The sequence below is a fragment of the Ciconia boyciana genome, chromosome 18 (genome assembly GCF_034638445.1).
Source record: "Ciconia boyciana chromosome 18, ASM3463844v1, whole genome shotgun sequence".
In the NCBI taxonomy this organism is placed as follows: domain Eukaryota; kingdom Metazoa; phylum Chordata; class Aves; order Ciconiiformes; family Ciconiidae; genus Ciconia; species Ciconia boyciana.
In genome coordinates, this window is record NC_132951.1 from 11,553,908 (window position 1) to 11,581,752 (window position 27,845).

Below are 27,845 nucleotides of genomic sequence, written 5' to 3' on the forward strand. Positions count from 1 at the left end.
TAGAGAGAGATCAAGCCAGATTAAAGTAAAAACCATGCAAGCAAAAAAATACAGGTTTAATTGCACTTTGTTTTTTGAAAAGTGAAATGGAAATCCCTCAGGTTGTCTATCTGTAATGGGAAACAAGAAGCAGAATTTGTTAGTATTAGCAACGACCTCCCCAGAACCCTGCCACAGACGGGGTCCGGAGGCCACGTCAGGACACCTGCACTCAGACCAGCACAAGGAAGGCGAGCCCCAGAAGACCCAGGTTTCACACACCATCACATTCAACTTCTGGAGCAGCTCCCCAGGAAACCCCAGCTAAGTTCACCCTGCGAGACAAGGGGCTGCATGGCAGCAGGTCAGCTACTTCACAGGCTTTGGTCTCAGCCACAATTTTCGCTGCATGGGGCAGTGTGGCACGCTGATGGCTCCCTGAAGCGCAGGGGCAGCGACCTGACACACTGCTGCACTCCAGAACAGGAATGGCCGGCGCTCTTTTTTTTTTTTCCTCCCAAGAAATCACATTTAGAAGGACACAGATCAAATTCAGTTCAGAGATGATAAGAGGCAGTTGTAGAAACTAAACTGCAGTAGAATTATTTTAAGCACTTCCATTTTATTAAGTGAAGGGGGGTTTATTTGTTTTAAAGACACAAAGACCTGCTCATAGTTTTAAGTTGTGTTAGTGCCAATGAGTGTAGAAGTAAAAGTGCTATGAGAAATCCAACGTGTTTGCCCAGCTGTCTATGCTCACTGCTTTCCCCTCTTGGTCCGCTTAGACTGGAAAGTTATACCCCAAACGCCTGGCTGCCCAGCAGAGCCAGGTGAGGTTGGGTTATAGCTTATGTCCCACCATCACTACGTTTTCACTTGTCACACTTTAAACAGCAGCAGAGAAAAAGGCACAGGAGACAGGCTTGGCTGCCTACAGTAACTCTCTTTAGACAAGAAGCACATTACACACCTGTATTGCTGCTTTCACTGCCTGTGAAACACAACCCAGCAAAAAAAAAAGACATCTCACCTCTGGCCACAGAGAAGAGAGGAGCTGGCTGCATGGGCTGCACAGTGAATCATTTTAATGAGGCCTCCATGAGCCTTGGGCTCCTCCACAGAACACAGCCAGGGATTGGGTTTCTTACAACAGCAACTACTAGATGCTACATCTGTGCTTGGAGCATTGCTCTAACAGAGCCCTGACTTCCAGTACCGCTAACGGCTGCCCCGGCCTCGCAGGCTGTGGGTCAGCGAGCACCGTGTGTGCCGCAGCTCTGAACGTACAGCAGTGCCGACCTGAACCACCCCAGCCCCTGGGGTTTCCACAAGCTGCCTGTGCAGAGCCGGTGGCTCACAGGAAACACCTGCCTGGGGTCTCTCGGCCAAATCTCCCACTACACATTGCTAATGCGTGGTGATGAGATGGTGTAGAGTCCCTGGGAGCCACAGTGGGGACTAAGAGAAATATTCCAAGATGACCTTCACTGGGGAAGAAGAGGAGATTTTAGTCTGTTTTTAAAAAGTAGTTACCTACTGCAGGGTCCTGCCAGACTTGTTCTTCTGAAGCACTTTACAAAGTTCTTATTTGCATAAAGTTTCAGATTAATTAATCAACGGTTCACAGAAGTAGGACAGCAATACAAACGTGCAGTAAGACTGGTTGGTTCCTTCAGCTCGTCCCCAACCCCTGCGCATGTTTGTCAGGTCAGAGCAATGGGTCTGAATGCCAAGAGCCACCTGCTCTCAGGCCCCATCAGTCTGCAGCCCAAGAGCCTGGGAAGTCCCTGGTTGTTCACAACTGTCCCACATATGCAGCTCGTTAAGTGCTAAGTGCACAGGAAGAGGCCATGCTCAGAGGAGAGGGCTCACAGGCTCACCAGCTGGCTCTTCATCCCAGCCAGTCCAGATCATCATCGTCATCATCACCAAAGAGCGGAGCTGGAGGGGGACGCCCCTTCATGCTCTGGAAGTCAAACCGGAGGGAAACCTGTCAGTCTTAACAGCTTCCCAGTATTTAGTGAATTCAGAGCCAGAACTGTGCCACAATCCCTGTCAGCGTTAGGGAGATTATATCGAGAAGCCTCATTACTGATGTTTTTGTACTTTTCATATAATGGCTTAATGTTCCAGGAGATGCTTACAGGCTAAAAGGGACAGGAGAGGGGCGAGACACTAAAACCCTTCAATTAACCTGGCAAGTCTAACTTCATGCCAGCAGGAGTTTGTCATCACTATCTCAGCCCAGGCAACCCCTCCAAGCTCAACAAGAAACAAACCCAGATACTCTTGATTTATACAGAGAACATACAGGAAGCTCTGAGCTCAGCTACCAGGAGCCAGGCAGTCCCACTACCATGGGAAGGATTTCACAGACAAACTATAGGTTAATGCCTGAACCAGTTTAGTAGGAGTGGAAAGATACAAATACGTACCACTTCCTCCTCATCCTCCTCTTCAGAGGGAACTTGAGGCTTCAGTGGTTTATGAGATGCTGTTTCAAAGAAGTTGTCATCCTCAAAGAGGCTAGAAGAAGATAAAGAATTAACAGTTTGCTTGCAGATGATGGGATCTTGTTTTACAAGTTCTGTTAAAGAATGATGTTTTGCCACTGAGGAAAACTTTTATGGTGCATGCTATTCACCAGTGCAGAACGACATTGGGACCTGGCAGCCACCAACATCAGATCCTAGAGAAACTGCACGCTCCCCTCTGCGCTCAGCCAGGAACCATTCCACAGGGATAATGGCACTGCTGCCTCCACCCAGACATGAGCCTGTTCTGCAACTGCCCTCCCAGCAGAGCGTGCCCTGGACAGCCTGGTCTCTGCCACCACCTGGCTCACGCCACCCCGTGCCAGCACCACGATGGTGTTTCAGCCCTGCCACATGTGCTGCCCTGCGCAGTGGCACAGCTGAACCAGCTCTGGGTGTGCTGCCGTAGCAGACTGAACCGATCAGCAGGGAAGTGGGACTGTGGCTACCCCAGCAGTCACACCTTACCTGGAATCTTTCTGCTGGCAGCTGGAGCCCAGTTCTGGCTGTCCTCTGATGATAGCTGAGCTCGGCTCTGCTGCGTCAGACACTGAAGCAGGTTCCTTCTCAGAGCTAGCTCCATCTGATGGGTCTGTGCAGTTCCCCCCCTCACCATTTAAGGGAGGGGGCTCTAAACCTCCCACAGGCTCTGCTGCCTTCTGCTCCACAGCCAGCTTTTCTGGAAGCACTGCCACATCTGCTTCTCCTGGCTTGGCTTCGAGAACAGAAGGTTCTGCAACTTCTGCCTGCAAAGATACTCTGGAGGGACTGCGTTCAGTCTCAGCTTTCCTGATGGGACTGCTCTCCTGCCTTTGCTCAGCTGGGACAAAGTCCTCATCCACCTCAGGAACAGGCTGCCCTGCAAGTACAGGACCCAGGCAGGATTCAGCTGTGGAAGAGAGGTGCACCCCCTGGACCTTCTCCTCTTCTGACACCCCGCTGCTCTGTGTTGTCTGCTCCTCCTCAGGAGTTCTGGGCCTGGCAGACAGAGGAGCAGACTTGCTTTCTCGGTCAGACACCATGGAGCCTGTGGTTGCTTCCCCAGGATCAGCTGGGAACGCAACACACTGTGCTGGGCTATGCTGCATGGGCTCTTTGTGGTCAGTCTTTGGTCCAGGTGATCCCTCCTGCCTCGCTGATCCTGTTCCAGATTCCTCCTTTTTACTGTCATGATCTGGTCTCTCCTGTTGCCTGTTGAGTAGCTGCAGTGTTACAGTCTAAAAAAAATTGAGCAGAGAGAACGTAGGTTATACCCTAAACATAAACCATCACAGATGCCTGTATCATCATCTACTACAGAGCTGCTTTGCCACCCACAAGTTTCTGCTTCACAGTTATTTCAGACTCACAACGTAAATTTGTATTTTTAGCCCAGGACTCATTCTCTCGCATTGATCACCTTGTATCTCTTACCACTGCTGTACCTTAATAGTGTTCATGACAACACCCAGAACTGTCCTGCCACTGTATGTCTCTTCCAGCTCAAATTCACCCCGAAGAGACTGAAATACACCATTCATTATCTTCTTTACCTGGAAAAGAGCAAAACAGGAAACAAAGATACAACTCATTAACATGTGAAGCACTGGGCTCAAGATCAGATACTTCTCCAGCTGAGGGAACAATAAATCCAAACACACACATGGGGTTTTCAAAGAATCCACTTTTCAAACCAGAAATTCCCGTAACAAAGCAGAATACATCATGCCATCTTAATTTAGAACCGTTACATATACACCAAACCCATCCCTCCAAAACTGAGGCAGGTTGCACAAACCCAAGGCAGAGTGTCACTTACTTCTTATTATTCTTTCAATTTTTAAATCTAAACCTCAAATCTTAAGTTTTAACCTAAAAAAAAATAATCAAGCAACAAAGTGAGCAGCAGGAAGATCACATCCTTTCTTCCTCTATAGACCCTGCTACTAGAAACACAGTGCTTCAGTGGAGAAAATAATGTTTTTTCCTTCTTATCTCTGCTCAAAGAGAAATAATTCAAGGCAAATAGAACAGATTTGCTTAGTAAGGTGAAATATTGGATAGTCAAGCTCACTTCTTCTGTGAAGTCTGTAGGGGAAGATCCGTCCTGATCCTTCTCCAGGTCTCGGATGCGTTCTTCATAGCGAGCCTTCAGCACCACAATATCAGACTGCAAGGCTGCATACTGCCAAAGGGAAACGGAAAATTAGAACAGCTCCACAGACACCACCACAATGAACATTGCAATGGATGGGTTATCTGCAAACAGTTTTTTAGTGAGGGGTAAATTGCTGAGTGGAGTTTTAAGCAGGGCTTTAATAGAGTTACAAAACACTTGGCTGAAAGTAACAGCACAAAAATAAAGATATCCAACCAAGCCAAAACCTTGGAGATGCAGAACTGTGTCACTAGCTCTTCAAGTTCAAGTAACACCAAAAATGGGCATAGCATTACTGAGATCCCAGTGAAATGAGGGCCAGGTCTCATTATTGGCCCTGTTCTGGTTTGCTGGAAGCAATGTTAAGTTATTGTTTCCCTCTCATATTCCAGAACATGATTCTGGAACTCATGTTCTTGTTATTCTGGACATAGGTAGCCTGAGGCTAGTGGTTACTACACTCCAGTTCATATTCAGCTGCTGTGTTATTCCCTTTACCTTCTCTTTGACAGGCTCTAGTTGCTCCAAACGTTGCTGGAACTCAGACAATTTTTGCTCCTCTGCTTTTTTCGAGTGTTTTAGAGCCGCAAGCTGAAAGACAAGAACTGGAGCCCATCAGTTTACAGCCCCTTTCCGTGTCACCCACTTCAAAACAGTTTCTGCTCAAAAACAGTCAGTCAGAACAGCGCAGATAAGCAGAAGAGATTGTAGCTGTTGCTTTAGTTCAAGACTGTCATTGTCTTGGCTCTCCCTCATTCAGAACTGCAATAGTAAATTCACTAGCCCAACCCAACGTAACAGATGCAAGTACAGACACATCCCGTGGACAAGACTAAATCCCGTAACAATCAAGAAATTAAAAAGTCAAGCCACAATTAGGTGGGAGAGGACTGTTGGTTACAGTTACCGGTTATGTGGCATTACACAAAGAACAGCCCTTTACCTTCTCTTCCAGCTGGGACACCTGCTGCTGCAGGGAATCTCTCTGCTCACACACCTCCTGGTACTGTCTAACATGCTGCTCCTTGGCCGAGGCCAGCGTACGTTCACATTTGGCTTCCCACTGGGATTCCAGCTCTGCCTGGATGAGTGATAGCTGCCCATCATGTAAGAGAGATCATTAGGAACACACACACACAAACTGTATTTGCGCAAGTGGCTGAAAGCTTGGGGCTGGACATCATCTCCTGCCCTAGGCTGGAACACCTACATGCAGATGGCAGCCCTGCAGCCGTCACCAGCGCCTGCCCACACCTCTCAGAGTTCAATTCTGCCACAATCCCTCAGGCTGGCCTGAAGGTCTGGCTCAGATCTCAGATCTTTTGGCATACTTCTAAGCAGTCTTTCACTCATCAGCAGTCCTGTATTCTTCTCTCTACTATGAACGCCATTTGGTGCCTCTCCTTTCCTCAGTTTGACACTCTTTAACACAGTCTAAATCCGATGCTGCATGCCAACCTGCATCAATGCTGCACCAAAACTCTGCAGCCACGTCTGTGGCCAGCGATTCGAGTTGGAGAACGACCGGGACCTAGCAGCCTTCCTGCCTACTCAAATCATGTGCTTCCTTAGAGAGACATCAATGTAAATCCCCAAGTCAGAAGCAGGGCCAACAAACACCAGCAAAGATATTTTAGAAAGACAACAAAGTGAACCCTGTGTTAAAAGTTAACCCCTGAAGTCAAGCACATAATGTTTTCATTCTACCACTACCTGAGCATTTTCATGACTATTTCTGACCTGTAGGTTCCTACAAGCCTTCCAGACACTTATTGGAGAAGTTCCCATGACTCCTCACCTGCTCTGCTGCTGCCTGGTCAGTCGAAGTCCGTGCCTTTTTCAGCAACTGTCGAAGCTTGTCCAGTTCCTGCTGATACGATCTGCGTATTTCTTCCATCTCTTCCTCTGCTTGAGCTCTCTCTGAGAGGGATTTTTTCTTCCTCTCTGCAAGATTCTGCAATACAGAACAGGACATAGAATAGGCCAGACCGCACCAAAGTAGCTTCAATTCCTTGTGCAGAAAGAGCTTCTTTGAGCAGGGAATCTTATCACTCTAAAATCAAGCTGAGATTATTTCAGAGGTAGGAAGGTTAACATATTACTGGCTAAGATATTAAAAAAAAAAAAAGGGTCACATAAGCACAAAGGATTCACCAGCATAGGGATCCTTGCCCGTGGATGAGTCAAGATTCACCTAACTTGCTTATTTACAAGCAAGAATGTTGGGTTAAATTTCAGCAAACAACTGAAACCCTGCATCTCCCTGTAATGCTGGCACTGGACATACCCTTTCAAGGGTCTCCTTTTCCACTTTTAGGTCCGTTAGCTCCTCTTCCAATGCTGTAATCTTCATGTCCAGCTGTTTGCGGCTCTGCTTCTCAGCTTTGAATCTAGTCTGAGTGTCCTCAGAGGCTTCTTGGAGCTCTGCAAAAATACACTTTACTGTGGGTTTCAGTGCTACATATACTTCAGGTTAGCGCATTTGGGGGCTGATGGGACAGAACAGTGTCTCTTGCACAATGAAATCAACAACACGGCTTACACCTGCAGTGGGAACTAGAATTTATCAAGAGCTGCTTCTGTGAAATGGCAATGCTCATACCTCAGCTTTTACGTTAACTTTTCAACCCACTGGAACATCTCTGGTTCCTCTATACAAGATGTTAGACAGTAATGCCAAGAGATTGCTTCTACAAAAGGCATCCCTGCGACAGGATGATTTTGTTCATTGATTTGGCCCACTTTCCTTTTAGTGGTAACAAGGATGCACATACCCTTCAGACATTTCAGTGCATCAATATCCTTCTTTGATACCCTTGTGACTGATCCTAGGGAAAGCAGGAATAGATACCCCAGAAGAAAGGAAAAAACCTATCACTTATACAAGAGGAAAAAGAATGATGTAAAGGAGCTCTCATGGAACAGGCACAAGAACTCCTACCTGCTAACTGTGCTTGCAGTCTGTTGAGCTGCGTCTCATGTCGTTCTGCCTCCTGCAGGGCAGCAGACAGCTGTTTCCGCAGGTCCATTTCCTTCTTCTGGTGGGCAGTCAGCTCCAGCTGCAGTTGGGAAACCTGTGCTGTGGCAGCTGCTAACTCCTCTGCAACTTTGGCCTGTATCACAAAATGGAGCAGGGAAAAGGGAGAAAAAAAAGAATATGTGAGTGTGAGGAGGTGCCAGAACTGTTCTCACAGGAAGAACTGATAAGGTACTGCAGACCTTATCGGGGAAGTACTGGGATCCAGCACCTCACAGACATCTCCAAATTGAAGAGGTAACGATAACTTTTTTGCCATGTTACTGTGAGTCGTTTGGCCGTAACCTGTCCAGACTGACTAGAAAGTTGCACAAGGCCACCAACAACCTCATCACCACATTAGTTCAACTCAGTGAGTTTTCCTTAAAAGCTTAAATGTGTTTTTAAGACCAGTACCAGTGCCTGGTGGCTCTGCTCAGAGTTTTCAGGCTATGACAACACCTATTCAAGTAAAAGCCTGGGCTCCAACATCTAATTATCTTCAACAAGCTCAGAAATCACTGAAGCGCCACACAAAACATGGGCTTGTTCCAGCCAAGAGAGCACTTTTCCTCCAGAGGACAGAGCATGTAGTCACCTTGAGGTGCCTGCATGGGCAAGGCTGTCATTTTAAAGCATAGTTCTTACAGTAATTTCTTGACCTGTTTAGATTCGGTATTGCTCAAAGTCAGTGACTCATGTAAAACAGGTACTAATACAGCTTGTTAGACAACTTGTAAACAGTACATTAGGAGAGGCTCAAGGCATCAAGACAAAGACACAAAGTCCCATTCCCAATCTTGCTGCATGACACACAAAATTCAGAGGATGCTCTGCAAAGACAGAACTACATCCATCAGAAAACCTCACTTGCTGCAGGGAATACCTAAACAGCTTCTATATCTATGCCTCATTCAGATTCCCAACAGGCTTTCACATTCTTGTAACTGGTAAGTTCAGGAGAACTGGAGTTTCTCTCTGCTTTATCTCCATAAGAGAACTAAAGCGTTTCTCTTCAGACTAGAACCACCACCTTCTGGCAAAGAAGAGCTGCAAGCAAAATTGTTCCAGCTATGGTGAGGATGAATATGTGCTTGAGGGCTGGGATACTACACCATTAATTTTAAAGAGGAGGCAGCATTTCAACAGAGACTGGCTAGAACCAGATCTGCTTTCCTCTTACGTTTCCATAAATGTCTCCCTGCAGTTCAAGATACTAACTCCTAGCATGCTAAAACCAAAACAAAACCCCATGGCATATCTAAAGGTTATTTTAACACTTGCCTTTGTCTTTAATGGCAAATAAAGAAAAATAAAATGGAAATCCTATGTCAGGATTGAGTTTCTGCAGTGAATGCTTCATATCTATACTACCTCAGCTCCAGCCTCCAGCTTTCAGGTACCAGGAATCTTATGTGATCTGCATCTGCTCCATTATATGATCATGTCCTAATTCTCCCATGGGGGAGGTGAAACGAGCAGCAATGTGACAAAGTTCTTTGAAAGGGCTCCCCAAGAAAGAGGGGGCCAGTGGCTACACTGCCAGTTATAAAGCCCCTTTCCAAGTTGAAGATCCATGCTAATTCAAGATCCGAGGCAATTCTTTTAATTCCAGTCAGCTTCTAGCTAGTTCAAGAGGAAGCTGGGCTGGCACTATCTAGGGCACAATTATCTATCACCTACACAGTCAGCAGACACACTGCCTCACCTGGTCCCAGCCCCGATCCACTGGCAGCATGTGCTAGGAAGAGAAAGCAGTGACAGGAAACAGGAAGAGTTAAGAACACAACTTGAAAGGCAGAGGCATTAATCATCATCAGAAAAGCAAAATGCTTCATTACAGGAGCCTAAGGCATGCCAGAGAAGCCTTTAAATTACTCCAAGAACTGTAAAAGCTTAGACAGAAAAAGGTAGTGAAGCCTGGCTTAAAAAGAAAGAAGCTAAAGGTATCCTTACAGGTACATTAAACACCACAGGGAAGGTCCTACATGTGACTACCATTTCACTGCACTGGAGAGTGTGGGGTATTACTTATCGTTATGGTACATGAAGCCTTCATCTAAAGCTGTGATGTGCTCTGCCAGGGTCAAAGATCTATAACCCAAAAGCAGCAAGCTACTAATACCTCTTCTCAGTGATCCTGGGTACAGATGCCTGGCCTGTATCACAAAATAAATGGTGAGTCTCTACTTTTAAGTAAAGAATGGATAAAACAGCTTAAAATTCTCTTCCCTGATTCTGTCTGTCCATAGTGATCTCAGCAATTGCAGTCACAGAGCAAGCTAGGTTAGATAAAGGGAAGAGGAAGGAATACCAGCCTTCATATTTACAGTCAATACTCTCACAAAACTAGGGGAAATCTCCAGTGCAAGTCGTGGCTTTTCTGGTCTTAGCCTGAAGTCTATTCATGTAATAGTGTTATCACCTCAGCAGTGACTGCTGAATCAAGTGGAGTCCTATTGAAGATGAGGCCCAAAAGATTCCTGAAGTTCACATACTTCCAAAAGATGCTTCCTCCTCAAGTCACTTATCATACAAGCTGGATGTTGTGCTCACTAACAGAAAGGAATTTTATTTATTGTTTTAATCCGACTTATTCCTAGTTAGAATCTCTCACAGTTTCTACATGTTACAGGTATGCAACCTGGGCTCTCAGTGGAAAAATACAGCTCTCCTTCATTGTCTGCTCACACCAGCATACAATTATCAGCCATATATCACTCTATTCTTTAGCATACTCACTAGCACACTTTGGAAAGCTGCAGTTTCTGTCATTTTTAGGTGCACCGAGTTATGGTTCTCATGCAGAGCAAGCATTTATCATCTCACATTTGAACTGAAGATACACACAACTCAGCAGGGGAGCATGGTGCAAGACTGAACTTGGTGTAATTTAAGAAGCTAGTGCTTGAGGAAGCATAGAAGACACCATGCAATTACAGACGTCAAAGCTAGCCTACCTGGGCTAGGCTGTCATGAGTGGACATTACCAGATATGCAGCCACGCATAAGTGCATTTAACTGGTTTGAAAGCTCTTTCCCAACAGCCCCTTCCACAAAAGCACAATACATTACTGGTAGAAACAACCAGCTCTTGCTCAGTATTAAAAAAAAAAATACCACTGTAAAAAAAGTGCAGTGAAGAAACTCTAGTAGGAAATAATTTTTCTTATAGCTGCATTCAGTCTATGTCAGTTAAATAGAAGGAATAAAAAAACTTCTGAAACTGTCAGTGCAACTAGATAAGCGAAGTACATTTTCAAGCCGACAAAGCCCCGTGATACACACAATTCCTCAACGTTGGCCATATACCTACAAAGCTAACACTAAATTAGACACTTTCCTGTAAGAGAATAATATTCAAGCTATGACAGCATAAAGATCTACGCTTATATCCTCTGTGCTGCTTTTGTTATGAAAGCCATGAAAACATTCAAACTGTTTCTCAAAACAGCTTTCAAAACATACGTTCAGAACTGCAGTTGTCTTGTAAGAGAACTGACTGAAGCCTTGACTAACAAGGTTTCAGCATGTTTTAGTGCAACAAGCAGCCCCTTCCCGGCTGCAGCCAGAGGTTTACGGCTCTGCTCATTGTCACCATTACCTTCTCCTGTTCTGCATGCAACACTCTTGCCTGTGTGTTTTCGTTTGTTGTTTGCAGTGAATGGTTCCTCTGCTCCATTAGCAAGTTACTTTGTTCGACATATCTGTGAACAGGAGAAGACTGGATGAGCATTTACGTAAATACATGACTTGGCGCAAAAGGTTCAGATAGAAAAGGTGACGTTTCAAAGCAGTTGTCTTCGTGGCAAGTCCCAGACAAATTTTTATGTCCTGCCCTAAGAAGAGCCTGATCTCAAAAGGGTGGAATGGGTGTGCCCGGCACAGCAGAGATTATATCAGTTCAGATAAGTGCTTTACCTCTTTGCAATGAGTCTAATGTTCCTATCGCACAGTCAAGAGTTTTGATAACCTGATATCCACTGACCTTTGCCATTTCCTTAAACAAGTTATTCCCCTTCTTAGACTGAATGGAACACACACCCAACAGTGGAACTAGGGACACCACATCCCCTACAATTTCTTCCACCTTACTAAAAAGCTAGCAAAAGTAAAGTAACTCCCAGAAGCAGAGCAAGCGTGCTCAAAGAAGATAGCATGAGGGTTTTTACCCCCTTTTTACAGATTCATGTTTACCGTAAGCCACAGTTTTGGAGATATACCCTGCGAGGGGTGGGGGGGTGGGGACAGGAAAAAGCCCACACTTGTAATGCCTTAAAAAAAAAATATTAAAATATCAGAACATGTCTCTATCCTAAAGAACACCCCTCCTAGTTATGCCTAACCAAGTGTAAGCTAGAAAGTCTTTGCAGATGGAGAGAGGCTGTACCCTCCCACTCCTTACCTCTGATTCCGCTCAATCAACTCGCTGATCTTCTCATTCTGCTCCTCAATCCGACTGCTCTTCTCAAATATCTCTTGCTTCAGTCTCTCATTCTCCTAAAGCACAGCCCAGCATGAATATTCACCTTACTCAGACTTCCTTGCAGCAGCACCTAAACCTTTGTTTTGTACAGATGCAGTACAGTGGTGAGACTCATCACCTTCTGCGGTAACATCACAGGAAGGCACCATGCTACACTTGGCAGGTATCCTGGCATGGGACAGTGGTTGCCAAACCAGATTCTAGAGAATATTGTGTCTGGTTGACCTTTTCACCTACAAAACCCAAGACTGTAAGGCTGCTGCCTAGAAAACCTACAAAGCATAAGACTAAGAAGTGAAAAACAGAAATGGGTGTTTCTTGCAACATGGTACTTCAGCTGTAAAACTCGGTTCTGCAGGATACTGTGGATTAAGTCCATAACAGTTTAAGAGGAGGCTGAATTTCTCTGACGTGAACCTTTTGCCAAGGCCTATCGAATACCAATATATCAACTCTGGGTCAGAAAGTACCTAAAACACAAACTGTTGAGAAAAGCTTTTTTCAGGGGGACAGGGGTGGAAATCGTTGTGTATCTCATGCTCTTACCCTAGGCAGCTGGTTTTGGCCATGCAAAAATAGAACGCATGGGTGGATGGACATTTGGGCCAAGCCAATACAGCTATCCTCATCAGGAATAACACAGTGGGCTCTAGTTCCTTGTGGAAGTAGTCAAATAAAGCTGGCCATGCTCACCTGGATTATGCGTTGGATATTGCTCATGATCATGGAGGCTTCCATAGTAACAGAAGAGATACCAGGCAGTAGTGAGCTGTTACCAGTGTTTTGTTTCTTCAACTCCTCCACCTGCAGGGACAAGCCATTCTTAAGCCAGATGAAATGAATTTATGGGCATAGGTCAGACATCTGCAAAGATCCATTTCACTGTTCCATCTGATCAGCTGTAGGATATATGCCACAGTATCAACTGTGACACCTCCTGAAGGGCAGTGAATCTCTCCAAACACAATGCATCATATGATAATTTAAGACAGTAAGGGACAGCACCTTCCCCCAAGCCTAGTCTTAGCTTTTTCATAGTAGCTGAATTGCTGCCACTTCAAGGTCTGATAATATCGGAATTTTCATTAAGTTAGTACATCACTTACAAACTTAATGCAGGCATTTAAATAGAGCCAACTGCTCAGACTACATTTGGAGAGCAAATAGCAGAATGACATTAACAAGCCTGTCTATGCCACACGTTACCTTGGCAGCCAGATGATCCATTTTGTCTACTACTTTGCTAACAGCCATTCGGATTTCAGTGTTATGCTGACGAGCTTCTGTCATCAAAAAGGAAGTAACATCCCCGGGTGCTTGAATGGAAAGGAGAGAGATCTCTAGTCACAAGGGGAAAATGCCTGCATACAGATGTATCAAAAGCAATGCTTAGCAGTTTGAAGCCTGCCAGATAGGACAGCCACTCTCTTCCCAGAAATAAAAGTGCCATGGTATGTGGAAAACTAATAAAGTAGGTATTTTCCAAATAACATGAATAGGCAGGTTTATGACTACAGGAAATTCTTGAGCCACATGACAGCACTAAGGTCAACAAGAGGGAAGCTCCCAGACACACTAGAACTGTATACAAAGAGGTGCAATCAAACAGTAGGAATGAAGGTTGGCTTCTGAAATTTTGAACTGAGAAAAACTCTGCTCCAAGAAAGGTTCAGCTATACTCAACAGGGATTACCTAAATGGTTCTTTAAACACCTTTAGTCCTTCTTAGGTTGTGCCTTTTTTTTTGGGTTATGTCCTCCCACTTAGTGAAGGCCCCTATACGTACACTTAAATTCTTTCCCTGGCTGGTAGGATAGCTGTTTACTATTACAGTTATATTTATAACTGGAAGCACCAGCTATAAAATACCTTTAGTAATACATAGCCTTGGGAATACACCTAGAAATTCCCTCCCCTTTCACACTGCACAAAGTTCCTTAAGGTAAGAAAAAGATGGATATTTATTGGGAAATGTTTGCCCCTATTTGGTATAAAAAAAACAATTTGTGAAACAGCACGGCATTATAGACAGGATGAATACGTATGTGTATGCTACCATTGCTACCTAAATCACCATTATAAACAGTTTACTGCAGGTATTGCAGACTTCTGAAGAGCAAGTACTTTTTTTAAGCATACCTTGGTAAGGTGTGGGATACATCTGTCCTACAGGCTGGAGTTGAGAAGCAGATGCAGCAGTTTGGGTGTAAGCAAATGCCATTCCCGGATATGCCTTGCAGAACAAGTTCAATAGATTAGAATATGTTTTGATATTTCCCCCCTTCACACTTAAGTGGTTTTCATGGGTTTTTTAAGCCCCAGAGCAATGATGATTATTAAGAAAGAAAAAAAACCCAGAATTAGGGAGCAGGAAGTCAAATTACACAACAGTCATAGTAACTGGAAAAAAACAAAGCCACTCTTCTTTCAAGGCTTAGATATGTGTTCAAGTTACCACAGCTTAGTAAGTTACCTTCTTCACTTCAAGTTTAAGCAAGAGCATGTTACCCTGTGTTTTGAAAGGCAAAGATCAGCATGTGAACGGCTTACTGCAGCTTATTGGATGTGCAGTAATCTGAAGTTAGCATAACTTGAACACAAAGCTATTCCTAGGAAAGGTTCAAACAGTGCAACACAACTTGACTGCAACTTTACTGCTCAGTGCTCACCACAAGCAGCTAAACAGACTGAAGAATGCAGTAAATGCTAGGAGTACCTCACTCATATCAATTTCCTCCCTCAGGCTAGGAAAAAAAAATTACAGTACAACTTGGGCCAAGTTTCTACAAGAATTCAGGACATCAGGGTCAAACTTTCAAAACAATACATCCAAATCACTGTCAGATTAAAACTTCACTCTAATGACTAGTTTCTATTTATCAAACAGAAAAGCCTACCTTTTTTATCTTGTTACTTGCCACAACTTCCTAATTTCCAATACAGGGAAAATGCAAAGCCAAAGCAATGCACCAGGGTTGGGTTGGTTTTTTGTTTGGGGTTTTTTTCCCTGTTTGTTTTGTTTTTCTTTTACACAGAGTGTTTGTATTCATTATCGAATATTTTATCCTCTGCCTGGATGCTTTAAAAATAAACAGTGCTTCTATGTGGCATAGGCCACTGTTTGATTCCCAAACCCTCCAGAAAATAGGTTAAGTGAAAATAACTACAGAAACCATAGGGTAATAAGCTTGGTCTTAGACTTCATGGAATTGTTTGTACGATTGCTTTGTACTAAGTCTTCACTACCTGATGTGGCTAATACATTGTGTGTTAAGCCCCCAAGTTAGCAGATTGCATCCCTTTACAGCAGCGGCACCACAAGCCTTTTAAAAGGATTATTCTTTTGCTGGTTGAAAAACCATGACCCATAAACACATTAAGTGTGCAAATGAGCTCTCACAGAAAAACAAACCATGACCAAGAAAAATTTCAACTAAAATACTTTTGTTTTCACCTCCTCTACAAGTACTTGGAAGTTTTTATTTTATCCACTACAAAAGCAGATATTAAACAAAGTCTGGTTAATTCTTAGTTCAACTTTAAGAAGCCATCAGCAGGCAGAAAATTAGCCCTTTTTGATTAAATTCTAAGAGGCATGTGATGGAAACCTGAGAATGCCAAAGCAGAGTCACTGCCTGGGATTCTTATCCTTACATGCTGCTACAGAGTCCTTGCTCCCAGCCACGGAGAAGACGGTTAAGACTTATTAGAAAGGACAGAAGTGCCAATATTGTCCTTGATTTTGTTTTGGTACCTGAAAACCCTGTGCTCCTCCAGGCAGAGCTGAATGGGGCTGGATCGTTGCAGGTATTAAAGCAGCAGAAGATACCGGGGGTGTAGAACCAGATGCTTGAGGTACTGAAAAGGAAGAAAGAAATTCAGCATGCCATAAAGTAGCTAGAAATAATTTAACTCACCCAGTGTGAAATGGCCAAAAAAAAAATCACCAGACAAAAATTTAATACAAGCCTGCCTGCAGCCTTGTGAAAATTAAATCCAGGCAAACAAGTGAGAAAAGGTCAAGAGGAGAGTCATCTTTCACAGAAATTTCACTTCTAGCTACATTTAGACAACCTCTTTTCATTCAGACAAAAGGTGGCTCTGAAGTTTACTGACACAAAATATTACGCAGACTGACTCTAAAGACTGCTCAGCTGACCAGAAGCTGACATTACTATTCCATCATGGGAAGACAGGTCAAGCGCAATCCAGAGCTGCCAGCCCTCTGATGCCCTTCGCTATCATTTCCATCATTTTCAAACAAAAAAAATTCTGTTCACTGGGAAAGGATTTGTAACAGTTCCGTTTACAAATCACACGTCCTAGAAATCTCAGTGCCACCCCAGCACACATGATGACAGATCAGCTCACGCACTGTGGCTGCTCTTCCTCAAGCAGTAATGTGTGCACAAGATCACAGTGAAGACATAGTCCAAGGACTTCAGTCTTGGGCTTTATGAATTAGCCTACCTTTGTATCAGCAAGCATTATTAGAAGCTATCTATCAATTCCTATTTCAGTTCCTGAAAGAAATCCTCTATTTGTACACCCTTGTACTTGAAGCCTGCAAAGAAGTGAAATTTCTCTATACCAATCCCAGGCTTACCAGCATATTACCTTGTGTTGACACTGTGGGCAGTACTGCATGAGCTGGCTGTGATGGTCTCATGGAAGATGATGCCACTGGTTGTGCTGTCCCTCTCAGTGTATTTGGATCCTAAAAAAATTTCCGTGTATTACAACGAATGCTAAAGAATGAGTGAACAGTTTGAACCCAAGATGACTTGAGACTACACATTATCCAACTAACCCAATTGAACTAGATAGGAACAGTGGAATTGTTAAACCCTTTTGCCACAGAAACAGAGTGTGCTTTCCCTGTACAAAGGGAGAGCTATTGCTACGGACTCCACTTCAAGGAATTCACACTGTAGAAAAAGCATCAGAAAAAGTCACACTTATGTGATTGGTGATGTACCTCTATTTCCGAGTCACTGGAGTCAAGTTGACTACCTGCTGTCCCGGCAAGGAAAGGCAGCATGGGCTGTCCCATTTTAGCCATCCGAGAAATTAGCTTTGCCTTTGCTACATCTGGATTCTAAAAGAAATGTTTGCAGTTACTCTTCCTTTGTCTCTCAGCCCAGGCTTTTCAGACATTACAGAGACATCTATCAGGATTAGACTCTTCTAAACCACTGACTTAATAATTCTAGTTCTTTCAATTTTTCAATGACTGTGTGAAAAACTAATTTTCAAGCACACAAGATAACACTGTGGATTTGTTAATCTGGCTTGCTTTATATACTCGCCTCCTGGGATGACACGGCTGTCATTACATAGAATAACCATCCCTGCACAAAACACAGCAACAAGAAGAAAATGTGTGAATTAAGGAAGCTGCTCAGCAGCTTTTTCTACCCTGAGGCACGCACAAAAAGTCTTCTCGTGTAGCTATAGAAAAACTTCTACTGAATGTCCCCATTACTCTTTGTTATGCATTTTAAATTTGTTCATTTATCCGAGAAGACAACTAGCCTTGTGAGTATACACATGGTCAAGGTAACTTTGCATTTAAGAGTAGGAACTGGGACTGAGGTTCCTCATGTTCTGCTAATCCCTTCAAAAACAGGCCTTAATCTGCTTTTAGGGCCTAATCTGAACATTTGAGAGTGTCTTGCTTGCGTAACGTTCGCTTTATCTTCAGCAACACTGAATGCAAAGGTGAAACCAACCAAGCTTCCCTACTTAAGGCTTCAAATTAGTTAGGGAAAAACAATGACACTTACTGCTAGCTGTTCACTGATGGAGTTTGACTTGGCCCGAACAGCTGGCTCCCTGAAAAGCCAAACAGGTGTATGTTGATATTGGAGATTAACAAAGATGAACTTGAACTCCCTAAAAAGTATGACTGATCCATTTAGTTAATTTAAGCAACAAATGACAATGTAAAATTTGCAATTAAACAAGTCAGCCATTACCCAAGATCAACTTCTGACTATATTACCAGGTGAGATGAGAAAGCTGTTGCAGCAGTACCCATACAGCTCAATCACGCTAGATCTAATGCTGTAGAAGAATGACTTCTTTCATCTGTGCCCACTTCAATTTCTTTAAATCTGAAAGTCAGCATTCAAGCAGAAAATTTCATGCAAGTCTCGTTAGCAAGCGTTCCTCTGCCACACTGATGGCACTAAGTTGGCACACAGAGGACCCGCAGTTGCCAAATGATGTGTTAATGCAGCTTATGAGCATTGCCATCTTTTAATACACAAGTTGTTTTAACTGTGCTGCTTCTTACCCAGGCTTTGGAGGTATTGTCGATGGAGGCAATAAGCCAGTGTCTGCAGGGAAGCCATCTGAATTGGGTACCGGAGAAGGTGCAGGAGAATCCCTTGAACTAACACTCTGTCCATCCGAACCAGAGCATTCCTTTACCAGTTTCACCTTAAAAAAAGCATGTAACAAAAAAGATGTTTTTCTGGGTTCCCAAAAAAGTTTTCAGTAACTTGTTTACTTTTGATGACTACTCCTTTGTCAAGCTCATGCACTTCAACTAAAAGCATACAACTGACTCAGAACTGGAGAAGCTGAGTCTTTGGATGCTGTCATTCCTCACTATGAGTATTTTGTTTTCCCAAGTGACTCACAAATAAGACAATGAAAAGATCCCAAGACAGTTAGAACAGACATCTCTTAGTAAACAGCCTAGAGGGATTCTTTGGGTTTAGGGTTTTGGTTTTTTTTAATTAAATATATGTATCTTCCTGAGGTATTTGGTTTATAACAGTTTCTGAGCTGTAGTTCCCATGCCAACAGCAGGTTTTCACCTTGTAGACAGACGCTGCCACCCAACAGCCACAAAGTAGATGTAAAATAAACGTTTGGCAGGAGACACTCACCCGCCTAACTTCCACCTCAAAAACTAAAGTAGAGTCTGGAGGGACACGGCCAGCCACTCCCTGAGCCCCATAGGCCCATGTCGGCGGAATAATGAGATACCTTCGTCCTCCTTTCTTCATTCCCATCATTCCTTCTTCCCAGCCCTTTGGTTTTCAGAGACACAACAAAAGAGAAAGCAAACAGTTTGATCAGTGACATTACAGTTTCTTTTAATTACACTGATTAAGACCGCTTCAGGCACCAGTTATAGAAGACTCCAGAACACGTATAGAGATTCTTGTAAAATCCTATTAATTTTCAGTCTGCAGCACTAAACTTTTGTCTTACAACAAGTCATAATGGCCAATTATAAATTGCAACATTAACTTAAGAATAAAGATGCAGCTCCCAACATGTTCATAATGAAATCAATCAGATACAGCAATCTCTAGCATGAATGCTGGAGGCTTCCAGGTCTCTCTATTGTTACAGATACATGGTTCAAGTTTTAGGTATCCTAACTTAAGCAGCTATCACAGATCACAGTGATATCCTGGAGAAAAGAACTGCATGCTGTACTGTGTGCACAAATTCTGCAGCTGCAGGTGGCTTACAGGGCACACAGTGGTGACCTCTCTCAGCATTCTGGGAAAGAACAGGACTGCATGTCATTGAGAGATCACTTCCGAATTGCTACGGTTAGATTTACAAAGCACCCACGGAAAACAGCTGTAGTGAAGGACATTTAGAAATCAGAGCAATGCAGACTGTCAAATGGATGCCAGTATTTAACAGGATGACTACTACACCCGGGCAACATTAATAAGAAGAAACAAGTTAAAAAAAAGTAGAAAAATAGTGCATCTTCAGTAAAGGACAACTTGTAACAGGTCATATATGAATTACTCAGGTAATGGAAGTGACTTGAACAAAAGCATCTCCGATTCACAACCTGATATTCTGGAGTAACATAAGGGAGTACCACACCACCTGGACTGAGAAATTATTACAGTCAAAACCCTCACAATTTGACTTAGAGGGTAAAACCACTCTAGGCAGTATCTTTTACTAGACCATCCTAAAACTTGTCAGTTGTCTTCACCCTCCCGTGCCCTTCTCCCAGGTGTTGTATCAGAGCTGTCTGATGCTCTGCTTCTGAGGCACAATGAGCGGGGAGGAATCTGAAGTTCTCAAATTGAATTCTTCCTTTAGGGTTCCCTGAGAACAAGGTAATGGATTAAGTGACTTCCAGAAAAGCAAAGACCAAAAAACCCCCAAAATCTCAGCTCTTGAAAACAGGAAGCTTCCTTTTACTAAACAGGACGACAACTTTCTAACACTGCCACTGAGAAGGAGACTTGGCTATACTGTGCGAATTAAGAAGAAAATAAAGTTTTAGTGAGTCACTGTTACAGGGTGTTTTCTATCAAATTAAACATGTAATAGAGATAGCCTATACAAATCCTGAAGGTCTTCAGTAATTCAAAGCTCCGAGACTTCAATTATTATAACGAAAGTGCCAGAAGTTCTACCTTGATGACCTTTCCAGATCCCAGCTTTAGCCGCAACAGCTTGTCTTTGTTAACATTCGAGTCAAACACCTAGAGAGTTGAACAAAAACACAATACATGGATTTCCCAACTGTTTCAAGATTCTGAACGCCACTTTACACTTTCCATAAAATCTTACAATCTCTTATGTGCTATTTCCCCTCCTGCTACTTCCAAAATTAATTCTTAACAGACATAAGACAGAGAACGGCTAGAGCTTCTAGTCTATTGCACAGTACATTTTCTTAAAGTGAATAATAGCTGGAGACTCAGACTTTAAACCTGCTTTGAGCCTGATGGTCAGGACACATTGGGCCGAGTAAAACACTACACGACAGGCTCATATCAAACAGCAAACAACTGTCTAGAAGTTTTGTACATTAAACTAAGACATGCAGCTGAACAACTCTTTCAGGAGATTAGAAGTAAGCTCTTCTATGTACCATTGGTATACAGAGAGAAGCATGCCAGGCAGACCCAGAAAAACAAAAAAAATCCCCTAAAGATAAAAAACAGAAAGCCCTTTTTTATAGCAAAATGATTCAGCTGCAGATGGATGCAAATGCAAAACCCTTTGCCATGAATTTTGCTAATAGTAAAACCAGCAGAAGTGTTTTAAAGGTAATGCTTTGAAACATCAAAGCCCTTCTTTTGCTTATGAGCGAGCTGGATTGGACACAGCTGTAGAGGATGTAAAAACAATCTCATTCTGTTAACATTTGGAGATGCACTTTGTGTCAGATAAGGCCCTTTCTATCACTTCCTCAAGCCGTTTCCAAAGGAGCATAGCTGGCTTCATTGTCCCTTCTCACCATTTGCATTAATATTAATGTGTGAGAGTGCCTATGAAAGTTAAAAGCATCTCAATCACCTCCTCCTGAACAATAATGGAATCCCTTATTATTCCACAGGTAACACATATGACCTCACTTATGGTGTCATAAGTGACTGAAAAAAATACCTTTAACATCAGCACCAATACTATGCTAGATGTGGCGGGTCCCTTCCAGGGACTATCACATTCACATAGTATTAGGAGGTAGCAGAAATGTCTTTACCTGTCCAAGCCCGTTGTTCTGGAACAGCCAACCCGTATAGGCAATCTCCAGAGAGTCTCCTCCTTCTACTCCCTGGCCTTCTCCAAGGAGGAGGTCCTGGCAGAGGACTGAATCGAGCACTGCGGAGCTGTTGCATTTGGCAATGCATACCTGCAGAAGGAAAGCCTATCAATGTCTCTGGCCATTAAAACAGAGTGGCAAGTTCCACTATGTGGAACTCCAGATCATTACAGATCTGATCCTTTTCTTATTGTACTGATCAAGCCCAGGTTATAGATGCACTTAAGAGGTTTTCCATGTTTCTTTGTGCTGAATTTTGCTGAGCTATGTAAGAAAATATCCTCTGCTCTACAGAACCATTGGTCTCACAGTACTTGAGAATCTTGATTAGAAATCCCATCAGAAGTAACAGGCTTCCTGCCTCAAAGAGGCCTGTAACTAATGAACAAAACTCAGCCAGGCTCAATGCAGATCTGCCTCAATCACAGTCATGCAGATACTCAAAGCTGAACTTCAATGAAAAAGTACAACTCTGACTTAGAACCTTTCAGTAATAAGGTGCTCTCAGAGATACATCTTGATTTGCCTGTTGTTCTAAACAGGCCACCAAGTCATACCTTGCACAGGCACAGTAAGCAGTTACCTGTTTACTGAAATCCATCGCTGCCTTTTCCGACTGAAACATGATGGTCCAGTTTTGTCTCTGATCGTCATAAAACGTACTGTAATTGTTGGGTTGAACCTGTGGGAAAGGAAATCAGTCCTATGTTATACATGAAAAGATGCATTCAACTAAAAAAAAAAATCCACATCCAAAAGAAGCTTAAAGTAAGAGCTACTGAAATTAAGCAGAGGAAGAATCCTGCTGTATTACTACCCAAGTTCAGAATGTACAAATTAGCTTTTCTTTGTGCTCATTATTGTGGAAGAATTATTGTAACTCACATACTTGAGCAAATATTAAGCTCTTCATAGATGCTGCAGCTTTCACAAGATGGTGAAAGCTGTCACAAGCTTCTTTGAAGCTAGGTTCTATAATAGATACTGAGATTTTTAAGTGCAAGTAATCTACTTTTCATAAGTATTGATTACATTTAGACTTCCAGAATTGATTGGAGGAGTCACTCCTTCCTCACTTCTAAAAATCCATGTCACCACTAGCTGAGTACATAACCCATTAATCCTTCAAAATGCGCCTTTAAAACTAAAGAGCAAGCTAGCATCCTGGTCAGAAATGTGCATTGAAATTCTACTATTTCAGAGTAGAATTTCTATCTATCAAACCAAGAAATTGTACATAACCTAACGACAAGCTAAGAGTAGCAAATCAACACAATTTTCTGTAAAACTGGCAGAAAACAGAACTTCCTGAGAGATCCCATTTTAGGACTTACAATGCTCCAAATTGTTCTTATCAGCAGAAAAATGCTGAGTGTCCAATTTCTGAGAGAAAGCATTTCCTTGCTATCATTTCCTTCTGCTTGCTCAGTCATATTCTCTCAGTCACTTAACTACAAATTATTAGCAAGAGGAATTTTGTTCTGTTTCTATCCAGTGTAGGACTGCAATACCCAAAACATCTCCTCTGTGATCCAGCGGTAATAATACACGTCCTACAGCATAGGAACTTGCATTGTGAAATCTACCGATGAAGGGCTCTGCAAAAGGCAGACGTAACAGTCTCTTGTGCAATACACACTAGGAGAAGGAGCAGAACAGCACTCCCAGTCACTGTGACACCTCTTGCTGTGTCAGTCAGATGTTTGATCTCAAAGGCTATAATCTCAAGAAAGCATTTCAGAGTTGACTCCTGTTCGCTGTGAACAATACAGATCACTAGAAGCTTTCTCATCCAGAGGCTTACCGTGAGTACGAAGCCTGGATGGATCCTTGCAGTTGTGATCTGTTGCTGCTGACTGATGTAAAGGAGGATCCTGTACTGGATTCCACAAGGAATTGGGGAGGGAAGAAGAACAAACAGCAGAAACTCAAAACACCTTCAATTCTAATGTGCTTTGTCAAATTCTGAGGCTACAGTATTATTTGCCAAATACACCTTGCAGCAACATTTTTCACAGCAAAAATACTTAATACTGTACTTAACACAGTTTTGTAACCTATTAAAAATCCTTGAAAATATGCAAGCTTTATTTAGCTACAGGAATCAAGCAATTCAAACTAATTATTTTGCAATAAGCAAGATGCTTTAACTAATTCCATATTTTTTGCAGTTACTGTGTAAAAAGATGGTGCACTAACCCTTCAATACATAAAGCTCATAATACATAGTATACAGGCATAAAACAATGTAAAAGACTGAGTAATAATAAGTTGGAGGGAGCTTTCCAAGTACTACACCCTGCAGATATAACATTATATTGACATATCTGGCTCTACTAGACAGAATCTAGTAAGGAAAAGCGCTTTCCTTTATGCACCTGTAGCAACGGCTTCTTCACTCAACACAGCTAGGTATGAACTGGGAGGAATCTGCTAACTGTTCCCAGCTGTGCAGGCTGCGATATTACAAAGGCAGCCGAGAAAGGCTGCGTTAAGCTTCCTTCTGCTAGCCCTGTCCTTCCCAGCTCCCCCATGAATGCCACACCTGAACAAATCACAGATCAGTGGCTCAGGAATTCATTTACTAAACTACTGGGGTTTTTTGTTCTTGCCAAAGCAGAAGCAACTTAGTGAGACAACATGAATTGGGGGATAGGAAACACCTATTTTGTTTACACACCAAACACCAAGAACAGATCAGAGTATTCAAAGTATCTTTTAAACACACCAATTTACCAGGCATTCCAGTAATTTGAACACTGCTGTGTTCTTAGATGAGTACTTGGGAAGGAAGGAATTGGGAGGAGAGATATTTTTGATACCAAAATAACAAAACTTAAGCAAAGCATCTCTGTGCTTTTGGACAAAGTTTTGCTCTATATCGATTTCCACATGCACAGGCGTCAAAGAGGTTCTGAATAAATATCAAAACCACTTCCACAAACACTAGAAAACATACAGTGCCTGAAGCACTGCAAAATAAGTTGTAAGAGATCTTACAAACTCATGGACTGCAGAAAAGAAAGATGTCACCAAGGTAAATGGCTGAGCCATAAGAAAACCCAGGAGGGCAGGCTGCACAAGCAGCAGTGGAACTAAGACCTCCAACATGAAAAGCAAAGACATTCTGGTGAGCTCAGAGAAACACTGCCTCATACCAGCACACTGGGGGCATGAAAATGTTAAAGTAGTAAAGTGTTTCTCACCTCTTTAGTAGCATGGTTCCCCACTACAGCTGCTCCATACTTGCCTTGCTTCAAGTACTGCCCATTTGTACTGGAAGACAAGTGAGACACTTAGCTGCAGAACCGTCCCTGCCTCAGATTTCTCTCTACTGTTGCTGAGCTTTTCTTCTTTAGAGTTCAGGCCCCTTTCCTCATGCCTAAAATGTGAGGCAGCCTTTCTTAGCTTAAAGACACTACAACTTTCTTGCTTACCCACAGATTACAGGACCATACATCATGGAGTTTGAGTTGAAAACTGCTCTTCTCATAGATCCAGGGCAAATGAGTTTTTACATGATGGCAGTGTCAAATGGACAGAGAATTTTACTGCTGTCACTCTATGCTCATGCCTCAGCTCTCCACAAGGGAACATATGAGACATAAGCATCTGACAGAGCTGCCTGGAAACAGTGCGAATGTCAGGCCAGCACCCCAGAATGCAGTTCCCTGCAGCAGCCAAATCCAGAACTTGCTATTTATTTGACAACTGCGTAACCCTGAACTGCAGCACAATAACTGAAACTTTTTTGAGCAAAAACTTGCATCGACTTGTAGCATTTCTACCATGCAGACACATGTCTATAAGCAATGGTCTCTTCCCACTTATCCAAAGATATCTTTCCTTTACAATTAGGTCTTAATCTCTCAAAGACACAGACTCTAAAAGGTCATGCAGAAAACCACTGCTGCACTTACTATCGATAAGCATGAACCACAGTGGCCATGAACACTGACGGTGCTCCTGAAGCTGCTGGGGCCACAGGAGCCTTCTGGGCTGCCTGACCTGCTGAAGAATAAAAAGCAGGAATACCTGTCAGTGATACAGAACTGCCACAGTCACTGGCCAGTGACAATGCCATGATCCATTGCTTCCCCCAAGGAAAAAATAACTCCAGAAGAGAATGAAAAAAAAAAGAGTGATATTCCAAAGTCACCAAAGGCCACTAGAGTAACCAGGTGCAGAGAGGGTACTAAAGAAAGATAATATCATTAAACAAAAGTGAATTATTTGCACTGCTGTTCTTCACAAAGACCCTCATTCTCCCAGCAAGACACAGGCTGCTACGTTTTTTCCCCACGCTCAAGCCCAGTTACTTACCAGCTGCCGTTTGACCCTTCTTGGGCTGCTTTGGTGCAGTGTACTGGAAGAATTCATTTCCATGGCTTGAGACTGTTTGATCCAGACCAAAGAGAGAGGCCAATCTAGCACTAGAAAGAGAAAAGAATTAATTCACCTTATTTAACATGGGCTTTATAGATAAGGAACTTATAATAATTATAAGTTATATAAACTATAAAGTGTTTACCATCACTTTAGAGATAAACAAAGGGATGCATGTTAAGCAGCTTTATACTAATTAGCCGTTTCATTTTGAATAAGCAGAACTTTTAGATGAAGAGGCTGGGGTAAGCAGTACAACTGTGTTTCATTTCCTCAAAAGCTATTGTAAGGAACAAACAAGGACTGAAGCTATACCAAAAAATAAGTTACTTTAAAGCAATGACTAGGGCTATCCTCATATGAAATAGCTGCTGGAAGAACTGTGTGACAACAGAGAAGCCACCATTCAGCACTAGAATTTTTCTTCTTGAAAAATCCAGAAAACTATTTTCCAGTAAGTTTTACAGTGGGAGATGCTCTGCTGTCAAAGGGCTGCAGGTTTAATGCTGCAGGCAGGCAGGTTATTCCTACAAGATACGTCGTTTGCAGTTTTACTGCTTTAAGCCCATTTAAGCTCACCTACTCCTGCTACCACGGGACAAGTGAATACTTCAAACTACGAAGCAGAATCCACAAGGGACACCACCACTGTCAGTGGCCCTGCAGCATTTTAGACGAGAAGCTTTAAAAATAACCTTTTACTAAAAAGCAAGAGGATTACTTTACAAAACTTGTTAAACAGAAGATCCTCGAAGAGGGTGGGGGGTTAGCACAGCTGAAATGACAACTGCCGAGGAATTACACGTAGCAGCAAGTTACACAATGTGAGAAAAACTGAATGTACTACACGTTAAAATGATATCAACGAAAGCTGAAAAGTGCTGAACACGCCTGAAGTAGCCATCCCTGTTTAAAAATCCGGCACTTTCAGGACCTCCCATTTATACCCTTATTTAAGTGAAAACACCCGATTTCTCACCCGTCCCCCGCCACAAGCAGCAAGCCCCGAGCAGCCGCTCCTCCTCCTTCTGGAGGGGCTCACGAAGGAAACCCCGCCCGGGTCTCCGGGCAGGCGGACTCGGGCCCCGCAGCCCCCCTGTCCCCAGGCTGCCGCACGCCAGCCTGCCCCCCGCCCCGCCGGCAGGCCGAAGGGCCCGCACCGAGCCCGCTCCGGCAACCAGCCCCTTCCCGGGGCACCACCGAAGCGGGACAGGAGAGGGGGGCCCAGACCCGGCGCTGAAGCCAGCGGCGGGAGGGCAGCTCCCCGCCTCGGGCCCGGCCCCGCCGGCTGGCTCTCGCCGACCGCAGCAGACCCCGCGGAGGCCCCCGGCCGGCGGCTGGGCCTTGCCGGCAGCGGGGAGGGCTCCGCAGGGCCCCGCAGGCCGCGGGCCCGCCCGCCGCTCACCGGGCCGGGCAGGAGCGAGGCCCAGCCTCGGGCTGCGCAGGGGGCAGCCCCGCAAAGGGGCTTCACCGGGGCCGCCGCCCCCTCACAGCGGCGGGGAAGGGAGGGGTGGCCCGGCTGCGCCCCGCCGGCCGCTCACCCGCTGGAAGGGGACAGGAAGTCCGCGTCGTCCTCCTCCGCCGCCGCCGCCCCGAACATGGTCGCGGACCCGCCGCCGTCCCGCGATGTCGTAAACGCGTTGCCCGGCAGCGGAGCGCTTTCCGGCCGCGGCAGGCCGGGACCGGCGTGGGGGGGGCGGGGGGGGAAGGAGGAAAGAGGAAGGGAAGCCGCGCGGGGGCGGGGCCTAGGGGACACGTCG

At 43.9% G+C, this 27,845-nt stretch overlaps 1 protein-coding gene across 2 annotated transcripts; it reads right to left on the bottom strand.

The window, feature by feature from the left end:
* Positions 1–72: 72 nt before the first annotated feature.
* On the bottom strand, positions 73–27,791 carry FKBP15 (FKBP prolyl isomerase family member 15). Of its 2 annotated transcripts, XM_072883124.1 has the most exons (29): positions 27,627–27,790; positions 26,023–26,132; positions 25,620–25,710; positions 24,906–24,975; positions 23,504–23,578; positions 22,283–22,381; positions 21,640–21,789; positions 20,564–20,632; positions 19,052–19,195; positions 18,451–18,596; positions 17,939–17,987; positions 17,131–17,250; positions 16,770–16,869; positions 15,907–16,010; positions 14,292–14,385; positions 13,359–13,468; positions 12,846–12,956; positions 12,072–12,166; positions 11,271–11,373; positions 7,592–7,763; positions 6,938–7,074; positions 6,449–6,604; positions 5,594–5,746; positions 5,149–5,241; positions 4,567–4,677; positions 3,938–4,045; positions 2,982–3,730; positions 2,415–2,505; positions 73–1,945 (listed from the first exon to the last, which is right to left on the bottom strand). In XM_072883124.1, the coding sequence occupies exons 1-29, from the start codon at positions 27,683–27,685 to the stop codon at positions 1,871–1,873; spliced, it is 3,744 nt and encodes a 1,247-aa protein (XP_072739225.1). In that variant the 5' UTR covers positions 27,686–27,790; the 3' UTR covers positions 73–1,870. The 2 variants fall into 2 exon arrangements, with proteins under 2 accessions (XP_072739225.1, XP_072739226.1); XM_072883125.1 differs by lacking the exon at positions 17,131–17,250 and having other exon boundaries at positions 27,627–27,791.
* Positions 27,792–27,845: the final 54 nt, after the last annotated feature.

Coding starts and splice junctions, on each gene's coding strand:
- FKBP15 (XM_072883124.1), bottom strand. CDS start 27,685: ATGTTCGGGGCGGCGGCGGCGGAGGAGGACGACGCGGACTTCCTGTCC. Junction 6,605..6,937: donor AAAAGGAGACCCTTGAAAGG/GTATGTCCAGTG, acceptor TCTGTATTGCAG/AATCTTGCAGAGAGGAAGAA. Junction 4,678..5,148: donor TAGAGCCTGTCAAAGAGAAG/GTAAAGGGAATA, acceptor TCCCTTTGGCAG/TATGCAGCCTTGCAGTCTGA.